The 10,855-nt window shown below is 38.3% G+C and overlaps 1 protein-coding gene across 1 annotated transcript; it reads left to right on the forward strand.

The window, feature by feature from the left end:
* The first annotated feature begins 908 nt into the window (after positions 1 to 908).
* Positions 909 to 10,566, forward strand: LOC106081459 (katanin p60 ATPase-containing subunit A-like 1). Its single transcript, XM_013243426.2, has 7 exons — positions 909 to 1,072; positions 2,463 to 2,684; positions 2,758 to 2,981; positions 4,104 to 4,456; positions 4,524 to 4,645; positions 9,004 to 9,560; positions 9,629 to 10,566. The coding sequence occupies exons 1-7, from the start codon at positions 1,061 to 1,063 to the stop codon at positions 9,825 to 9,827; spliced, it is 1,689 nt and encodes a 562-aa protein (XP_013098880.1). The 5' UTR covers positions 909 to 1,060; the 3' UTR covers positions 9,828 to 10,566.
* Positions 10,567 to 10,855: the final 289 nt, after the last annotated feature.

Here is a 10,855-nt window from a genome sequence, read left to right on the forward strand (position 1 = left end):
AAATGACTGGCGACCACACAAAAAATTCGCGACCCAGCGTTTCAGGCCTGGCTGGAGGGACGCGTTGGCGATGATCACAAGTAATTTGGCATGGCTAACCGTATCGAATGCCTTCGATAGTGTATTATGTGCGGTGATGGCTTACAAAGCTGTTCTTGTGCTGTGCAGAATCCATGTTGATGTTCGGCGAATGGAAATTCTCCTACGAGGCTCGGAAGCAGCAATGCCTCAAGCGTCTTTGCTACCGGTGAGTGAAAGGAGATCGGTCTGTACGACACCCCCAAACTTGGGTCCTTTCGAGGCTTCAGTAGCGGGATCACTCTGCCCATTTTCCAGACATCGGGAACTAAAGAATGTTAAAAAGACAGGTTGAGGACCGTAATAAGGTACTCAACTCTAGGTGAATCTATATTCTTCAATGACATTCGTAACTTCGGATGACATTCGTAACTTCGGATGACATTCGTAACTTCGCCCACGGTAAATTGTGATGGCTGTTCATTGGCTCGGCGAATGGCTCTCCTCCTTGCCCTGTCACTCTCGGGATGCACAATAAATTGGCGATTGAACAACCTTGCGCATCGTAGTTTTGCCAACACACACAAAGAAATTTGTGCGCGTGTGTCTATACGTGTGAGTACATGAGCAGAGAATATGCGAGAAAGAAGATAACAACAAAGTGAATACAAAAAAACATTTTAATACCGTCAAACCTGGCCAGCTGTTAACGGCTGTTCGCGTGAGACCAACTTTTTAAATCCGCCTTGCTACTGAATGAAAAATATCCCAAAAAGCGAATATGGTACCAACCTAAAATCGATTAATGGACTTTTTTTATCCGGTAAAAGTCGACTTCGAATTTTTGATTTGCTCATACAAATAGTCGATTAATCGATTAGTCGAAAGTCGACTTTAAGATCCCTAACTTGGACGACCATAAGCAACACCTACCTAAAGAAAAATTCTGAAAATTCCGCAAGTTAAAACAAAAAAATTAATTATAACAAAGCATAACAAACATTTTGTACGGGACAACGGCTAAAAGGAAATTTCAATACTCATGTCAATAACCGTAAGTTACCAAAGAAAACAGGGCATAGGGTAACTTCCTTTGCAACGATGAAGCCCACGGAAGAAAAGTGCGTTAGAAATGAAACAAGAAATCTTAAATTCTTTTTGTATGGAGGGCAGAAGAGGTGACGACGGCAATGTCATGTAAAAACATAAAACTATTAAACTATTTGCATGCAATATATTGCGTTGGATATTCCGTTCTTGATAACAGAAAATGATGACCGCACTGGCATACAAGCAGGCAAGCCGTAGGCAGAAACTAGAAGAGTCATCAAAAGTTGCGACAAACAACCAAGCATACACATATTTAAATAGACTTGATTGTCATTCAATTATTAACAATAGGTTGTGTGCAACACCGTTTGAGATTAACTAACGCAAGAAGGTCGTGTTTGATCTGTTTTACTTCCTTTCCTTAAATACAATACTTATGTGAGGCCAGTTTGCTTTCTACCAACCAGAACAATTTAGCTGTGTAAATGTTAAATAATTTTTAAATTTATATTTATGCTCACAAATCACTTTCCACTTTCTATTTCTATTGTTGCAAATTTTAATCTAACAAAGGAAGTAAAGCTTCTTTGTCATCTTCATTGTTTGTCATCTAGAGAAATTGCATCTGTCGCAGTTACATATATATTGCTTGGGTGGATTGGACCAAACACCAAAATTGGATTCGATAAAATATATTTGAACTGCAAGTTCACAGGACACTATGCGAAGACAATCTTTAAAGTAAGGGTATTATAATGAATAAAATAATGCGCAGAAGAGGACATTAACGGTTTTTACTATTTCCTAAGCCCACCATACCAATCTATAATAGGTAAAGTGGAATCGAAATATAGGGTTCAATGACAGAAGTATCGACTATATACTATTGTAGCTAGTTACTAGTTGTCCCGGTGAGCTTCGCTACAATTTTAAATTTTAAGTAAATATGTTCAGAGTTACAAAACTAGGTCTTTGGGTTCTTCTCGTACAATATTTGGCAGATAATTTAAAATTCTCCATTCTGGATTAACCTTATTCCAACTTGGATATATGATTCGCACTCTACTCCCAAAGTATATACTTCTAATATTCCCCTGGTCATCCCAACCTACATTTCTGTTTGAGGAGTCTTAACGTCTCCATTGACAATTATGATCATTTTATGACGTCCTGTTCAACAATTTTCTTCATCTACTCAACATTTTCATCAGTTTTTGATATAAGAATTTCTCAGCACGAGGGGCGTTAGTCTCACCTCTCACACAATTTCGCTTACATCCCATATGGTGTTGGCCTTCATAAGGTAGATTATGGCCGACTTTCCTCAGTAGATGTACATTGTCGTTATAAAAGCGATTAATCCATTATTATGTTTATCATTATTATCGTTTTAGCTATTGAGAGGTGGCAAGCAAAAGACCAAATCTTGTGTAGGAATGACCGTGATGTCCAAGTCTTCAATAGCGGAAATATGTGAGAATGCTAAATTGGCCAGAGACACGGCCCTTACCGGTGACTATGATTCAGCATCCATATATTATGAGGGTCTTCAGGGGTTATTGGCACGCATGATTAGTTCAACTAATGATCCTCTCAGAAAGGGCAAATGGACTATGGTAATTGAAAATACAATAGTAATAAACGTATTTGGTATCGGTTAAATTAATGAACATTTCTTTAATATTTTAGGTTAAACAACAAATTACCAAGGAGTATTCACAGATCAAAGAAATACAACGTACATTGTCGGATATGACTTTGGATTTGCAGAGCTCACAGTTTGCATCAAAATTCAGAGCACAAGCCAGTGAAACTGAAACTAAAGACCCTTCGTCGTGGTTTCGTCCGGATCCAGATATTTGGACTCCACCACCCAAGGATCCTGATGTTTGGGGGCCACCAAGACCAGAAAAGTATGTACAACGATATGTCTTAAATTAGAACTAATTCCTGCATGAAGGAATAAACAATTGAAATTTTAAATAATTTGCAAAATTCACAAGATCCAATCAACCGGTCAATTTGTGAGGCCCAAAAAGACTCCAAGTCAAAGTCGTAATCTACGACAATTTCTAAGAAGTTTTAAAATCAAAATCGTTTTGTTGTTAAAACCCGCAAACTTAATTTTGGTTTCTTGGGCAAAGCTTCTTAGAATTTATCATAGATTACGATATGGATAACAACAAAAATCAATCCCCACAATAAACCTACATGCATATATACGATTACCTGCATAAGTGTTTCATATGCCATTTATACGTTTCGAAAAAGCAAATCAAAGTTTTTGAAAAGATGAAATTGAGCTCGTAATATATCCAAAAGCAGTATGAGGGAGAAAAAAAAAACTAGATCAAGTATTCTAAAATATAAATCAAAGCAGACTTATCCATAGAGATTGCGAAACATTTTGCTTTTGTACACTCCCAGTCCGCTTTCGAAAACACACAAACATAAAAGTAAATAGTTTATAGGTTCCGACCTCATGGTTCAGAAGCCAAAGTCAAAGAAAGCTCAAGTCCATTGATCTCAAACATTGCCCCAAACAATGAAGAGGAATAAAGAGAAAGAGTCAGCCCGCTAACATAAAAATAAGCAAGCCTCTTTCAATCACAGAAAAAATATTAAAAAATTCCACTAGCTGTTTGGATTGATTTTATTGGACTCACTTCCAGTTTAGAGCAATGGGTTTATTTTTGTTTCTATACCGAATAGAAAATTGGTGCAAAATTATTGGGCAGGCCACAATAATCTTGATTTCGGCCTTACCAGAATGTTGCGCCACCTGTTCTAAAATAATAACTCCTTTGATCTTAAATTGTGAACTCAGATTCGCTTTGTTAGATATTAAAAATGTTGTGTATAAAAATTGAAATATGGAATACGAAATACGGTAAAAACAGGCATCGAATTTTTTTATTTAGTTTGTACTTGCTTCTCGACTATCCTTCGTGCCCTAGAAATGAACAGGAATATTGGATCAGGCATTTTGAAGGCTAACAGCAATATAACAAACACATTTCCCCTTCTTTTGATAGACCCGCTGTTCCGAATCGTAATCGAAATATACCTGGCAAAAAGTCAGCTCCCCCTAAAAGCACAATACCAACACGAAGCAATGCTTCGAGCAACGGTTTGAATAAAAAATCGAATACCGCATCATCGGCACGTTCTTCCGGTAATACTCATAGCAGTGGACCACGGGCTTCGACAACAAATCGCAAGTCGGCGGCTAGCAGTACGAACTCCACTAGTTCCAATAAAGAAGACAACGGCTCGAACAAAGATAATGACGAGGCCAGAGATGATGAATCGCCCGATCAAGAGGAGAAAGAAGAAAAGAAATTTCAACCGAACAATCACATTGAGGCTGAGTTGGTCGATATTTTGGGTGAGTGGTTGTTTTTAGGGAAAAAAGGTTAACATCAAATGAATCTAATAAAAACCAATTCTTCTAGAACGTGATATTTTACAACGTAACCCTAAAATACGCTGGAATGACATTGCCGATTTGCATGATGCCAAGCGTTTGTTAGAAGAAGCAGTTGTATTGCCAATGCTAATGCCAGACTATTTTAAGGTAAGTGATTTGCATGTGTATACACACGTATCTTTAACATATTCCCAAATCGCAGGACATTCTCTGCTTTATATTTTGCAATTCTAAAATTAGGTTTGTTCGCGTACAAATTTTTAGATAGTAAAAAAAACACTTTCTCTCTTTCATTATTTATTTGAATCAAGCAGTTTGGAAAAGCGGGAGTACTTCATTCATATCAATGAGTGCTGTGCGATTCAAGTTGAACCCGAATGGTGGCCGCAGAGTGACACCACTTGGTAGAGAATTTTTACACACTTGGACACTTGCATATGTTGTTGTTGTTGTAGCCCCGTTTTCATGTGGAGGTGGCGATCCTCATCAGGCTACTGTAGGAGAGCAAGCTCGTTCCGGTCCAAAAGACCGATTGCTACGGAAACAGGGTGGCCTTTGGTTATTTAAAGGCTCCAACAACTCGCCTTGTCAAATCGAGCACCATAGGCACTCGATATTTGTGCAAGTGCCGGTGTCGCCCAGCCTCTCACCGAGACTCCACTCGATACCACTGATGTTGTTGTTGTTATAGCCACATTTGCATGTGAAGGTGGCGATCCTCGTCAAGCTCTAATATGCGAGCAAGCTCGTTCCGGTATATACGACCGATCGCCGCGGTTATTTAAAGGCGCCAATAACTTGCCTTGTCGTGTCGAGCATCGCAGGCACTCAGTATTTACGCAAGAGCCGGTGCCAACCGGCCTCTCACTGAGACTCTCCGCTCGATACAGCTGATTGTCCGCGACTGTCGTAGTGGACGCTCACAGCTAAGCTTCTCGTGACAGCGATGAACATCGCACAGATCGGAACCCATAGTTCCAGCCTGTGTGATGCTCACAGCTAACTCGTGCCGGGATACCGCTGATTGTCCGCAACTGCCGTTGCAGCTACTCCGTATGGAGCATTCCACTATCCGCAACTTGTAGACGCGCCCGGTAACTCGCAGCTAAGCTTCTCGCGACAGCAATGAACACCACACAGATCGGACCTCAATACCGGCCTATGTAGTGCTCACAACTATTCCGTGCCGTGCCTCAACAGAATGCGACCCCAAGCGTTCAGTGTCTAAGGAGGACATGCTAACCTCTGTGCCACAGTGGCCTCTGATACCTAGCATCGTTAATTACACTTTCTGAGAAGTTTTTAATACAAAAAAATATTTTATTTTCTACACCTTTATATTAAATCAAATTTCTATAGCACAACTTCATCCAAATATGCTCAGAAAACTTGGCTGGAAAATATGATTAAGTAAATATATAAACAAAACAATTTGTTTGCAAATTTCATACCCTTACGTTGAGTTAAAGTGTTTCTGAAATGGCAGATAATAAAGTTTTATTTATGGTAGCATTAAATTTAAAAATAGATCTTACGATTCATATATTCTTATTTATAAATACTAAACACTTTATAAAATGTAAAAAAAAATTAAATAATTTTTATTACTTGTTAATTTACCAAAGTTTGGAAAGTTTAGAAAATGCTTAAATGCATTCCAAAAGATAATCGGAACATTCAAATGTTGAGAGCGACGCTTCAGTTAATACGTCAGAGTGCAAATTGCCGCAACCTTTTTTCTAGCTTATTGACTAGACTTTCTGGTCTTAAAAGTTTATTGCCCATGCTTATCTATTGTAGGTGCTCTTAGTTTTTTCTTTTGTTATTGCTAGAAACGTTGCATTGTGTGTAATGAGCTAATTTGTATTTATTAACGTTATTATTTAACAGTGACTCAAAATTAACAATATCGTCTACCATTGTGTTTTTTATCTTAGTAGCGGTGATTGATAAGCCAAAAGCGAATAAAATTCTATTGTGGGTACAATTCATGGGCACAAATACATTTAACTTTGAATGAATTGGGAAATAAAAAATGGCAATGGTTATTTTGTTTGCTTCCGAAAGTTTATATATTATTCCAACCATCGCACAGTGGTATTTGGGTATTTGGCATACAAAATGGTGATCAGTTGGGGAAAGCGTCCAATCTTAATTAAAATTAAAAAGTTTTTCATGGTCTATGAATGAAAAATACTAAAATTGAAAAAAAAAATCGGTACAACTTTAGATATAGCTCCCATCAGGGACGCAGCCAGGGAGGGGACCCTCGGCTTGAATTAATTGAATGTTTAAGCAATGAAATGCAAACTTTGAAGGACTCGCAAACACAATTTTTAAACCCCGAAATGATTACCATGATTAATTTACATTTTAAAATAATTATTTCAAATGAAACCATTTCGTTTTTTTCTTGGAATTTCACATTTGTCAAAACAGTGTTCAACGCCATTGATACGGAGCCCACAGCGATTAAGGGTCGAAATTTATCAGTCAATTGCAAGCATCGTTGATTCTAGTAGGAATGATTTTTCTTAAATCCTATTAGCAGACTTTTCTTTGAGACATAATGCAAATTATAAGCATATACGGCAATAGTTGGATGCAATTTTCCACAGACATCCTTTCAAAAACAGATTTTCGATCGATTTTGGTAAGGTTCGAAGGAGAATTTGCCGACATCATAAAAAAATTAAACGTTTGAGATATTTTGACGACAAAAAAAATACTTTTATCTCGAAGCTTTTCTTTTATTGTAACTGTGTAACGTTTCGCTTCAACCTATCAAACGTTAGCCGTAAACGTAGGATTATTCAACATATCTAGCTTTGTTTATTGTTAACCCTTTAACATCGTCGCCTACGGTAAAATGAAAGTGGGTCGATAGCCGCATAAAATTATTCGTGTACCAAATCAATGTTGTTGTTGTTGTTGTTGTTGTAGTAGCAGTGTGTGGTACACTGAGGCGGCAGCCCTTGCCGATGAAGGAATTCATCGGGTCAATCCGGTACATACAACCGGCTGCCATGGGATTGTACCAAATCAATAATTTTCTCTTGTGCCTCTCCTTCTAGAGAGAAAGGATGAATATTTGAGTGTATAGACCAGTGGTGGGCAAAAATACTCACACTATTGCCCATTACTGTGTGCGTACAAAAGAATATAAAACCAACCAGGCCCATGGGCTTCAAAATAATTGCAATTTTATGCTCGTCGCTGGTATAGACACATTCTCACATACAACATTTTTTCCTTTCTTGTTTCGACGGAGCAAATAACAGCCAGTTGAGATGAGCAACTTGGTAAGATCGGCAAGTGACAATTTTAAATGTTTCGCCTAAGGTAGAGCATCAAACAAATGACTGCCAGGTACAAAAAACAACAAGAATTTCTAAGGCACATACATTGTTTGGTAATATTTACGCAGTAAAGAAGTATCCATACCAAAGCTGGCATTTTAATGTGCGAAAACAACAACTCCCATAATTAGTTTTTGTTTTATTTATAGCATGACGAATACAGCAGAACATTATACAAAACTATATGGAGTTGTGCGAAACTGGAGGACCTTCAATATAATTGTGCTTCATAACATCAAATTAAGTTTTACAGCTTTAGAATGAACTTGGCATCCTTTTCGAGAAGCACAATTTATTTTAAAATTAAAAAGAATATACATATATGTACAAAAGCATGAAGTTGCTATAGTTGATTAATGTTTTTAGCTTGTTTGCGTAAAATTTTATGGAAATAAAAGTTATTTCAAACCAATTGACCGACACAAACAATAACCTGTTGAAATCATAAATTTAGCTTAGAGCATTTAGAGAATTTCATCAAAATACTGAAACTGATTTGTCGAAACTATCACTATAAAATATATTCTCAAAGTCAAGCATATTTTGACGGATTTAAAAGAGTAGGATAGACTTATAGTGTGTTGACAAGCAATATAAAATTTAGCTCTGACTTTATGACCAAATATCACCTCCGATGGGTTAGTTCTTGCATCCTGTAACGACCTCAATTTTGAATAAAAAATTTTAGGCGTCTTTACCAGATTCACAGTAGCAAAAGAATTAGTTTTGGCAATTTGCCGATTTTGAAAAAATGTGGGGTACCTCTCCTAAGGTTTGTTGAGGGGACAGGATGGTTCTGACGGGGGCGTGAATATAGGCTCCGGCGTAGGTAGGTCTGTGCTTGCGTAGGGAAGGGCGGTTCTTCACCTCCCGCTCGGGTTTCTCCACTCCTCCTGTCTTTTTCTTTTTATTCGTGTATAACCTCTAATACGAGGTCTCGCATTCCCTTTTCTTCCCTATCTCTCGCGAGGGTACCACAATGGGCCAAACTGGCCTCCGAGTGAACTCACCTTTGGTGGGCGACCCACTCAACCTAACCTAACCTTCATATTAAAAAATTTTACTTTTTTTGTAATCATGCTGTCGTGCGGACCTCCAATCTTTACCATGAAATAAAAATTGCCAATAATACGTTTTAATTTATAGGGCATTCGTCGACCATGGAAAGGTGTTCTTATGGTTGGACCTCCAGGAACTGGAAAAACAATGTTGGCGAAAGCCGTTGCCACCGAATGCTGCACCACGTTCTTTAATGTCTCCTCTTCTACGCTTACCTCTAAGTATCGTGGCGAATCGGAGAAAATGGTACGCCTTCTGTTCGAAATGGCGCGATTCTATGCACCCAGTACCATTTTCATAGACGAAATCGATTCACTGTGCTCTCGACGTGGTTCAGAATCTGAACATGAGGCATCTCGTCGCGTTAAATCCGAGTTGTTGGTGCAAATGGATGGTGTGGGCAGTGAAGAGGCCAATAAAGTTGTTATGGTTTTGGCTGCCACTAATTTCCCCTGGGATATCGATGAGGCTTTACGTCGTCGCTTGGAAAAACGTATCTATATTCCCCTGCCGTCGGGTGAGGGGCGAGAGGCATTGCTAAAAATCAATCTGAGAGAAGTCAAAGTTGATGAAAGCGTTAGCCTTTCCACCATTGCGCAGAAATTGGACGGATATTCGGGAGCGGATATAACAAATGTGTGCAGGTAATGCCCAGAAGTCATCCAAAACTTCCATAGGTAGTTCACTATTTTGTTTAATTTTAACTTTTCAGAGACGCCAGTATGATGTCAATGCGCCGCAGAATTGCTGGGCTGACGCCAGAAGAAATTCGCCAACTGGCCAAGGAAGAGGTCGATTTACCAGTGTCGGAGCAGGATTTCATGGAGGCGCTAAGCCGTTGCAACAAAAGTGTTTCTCAAGCTGATTTAGACAAATATGAGAAATGGATGGCTGAATTTGGTTCTTCATGATGGCCGCAAACAATCAACACCAACATCAAACGTCGCATGCTATTGTAGACGTTTGACTACCTTTTGCAGCACACACACACACAAACTGCAGACTTTTGTGAAAATCTTAGCCAAGCTAAGCACTTACAACAACACACCCTAACCCCTAATGTCCTCACCACAGAAAAGAAAAACAAGTGTTTTGAAGGAAGCATTTTCACAAAGTGATTATGATCTGCTTTCATAAGAAAGGAACACACTCAAGTAAAGTAGGCGCAGTTGAAAATGCCACCACACACATATACCAATACCATCCAAATGCAATTAAACGGAGAAAAGACTAACAAATCGTACATTTTAGGAGCAAAATATTCATCGTTTTAAGTACCCGCCCATACTCTTCAGCAATTCCCCATAGAAATAACACACACGTACTACACGTTCTAATGCTATATTAACTCTGGTTTTCCGTAGTCTTCGCCCTAATTCTCAATGTACTTCTCAACTCGTAGTTATTAATTCCCTAAAGTATTCCACCATTCCCTCAAATACGCATAGGTACATCGTTAATTAACAATGCAATGCATCCCCTATCCCATCCATCAAAAGCAGTTCGAATTTTTTATACATACGCCCCCACATTCAACACGCCTAATTGTTATTCGTTTGCTTCGTTTTTTCTCATATTCCTAATTTCTATTCATATAGTTCTTATTCTTCTTTTTTTCAAAATAAAGTTCTTCTGCCTTTTTTTTAACAACATGCACTCTTTTTTTTCATTAGTGGTAATTTATTTTATTGGTAAATCAAAATATTTAATAACTATTTCTAAATAAAAACAAAAAATAATCATAACAGCTATTATGGTGTTTTTCTTAAAAACAAAAATATTTTCATCGACAGGGAATTGCGAAACGTGGGTCTTTAATTTCGCTAATGAGCAGAGGAGGCCACCGTAGCGCAGAGGTGAGGTTAGGGCAAATTTTGCATTTACAATGAGCAGAGGAATGAGCTTTAACAGGGGTTTAACGAAGCGACTGACGAGCTGG

The sequence above is a fragment of the Stomoxys calcitrans genome, chromosome 2, assembly GCF_963082655.1.
Source record: "Stomoxys calcitrans chromosome 2, idStoCalc2.1, whole genome shotgun sequence".
Taxonomy (NCBI): Eukaryota; Metazoa; Arthropoda; class Insecta; order Diptera; family Muscidae; genus Stomoxys; species Stomoxys calcitrans.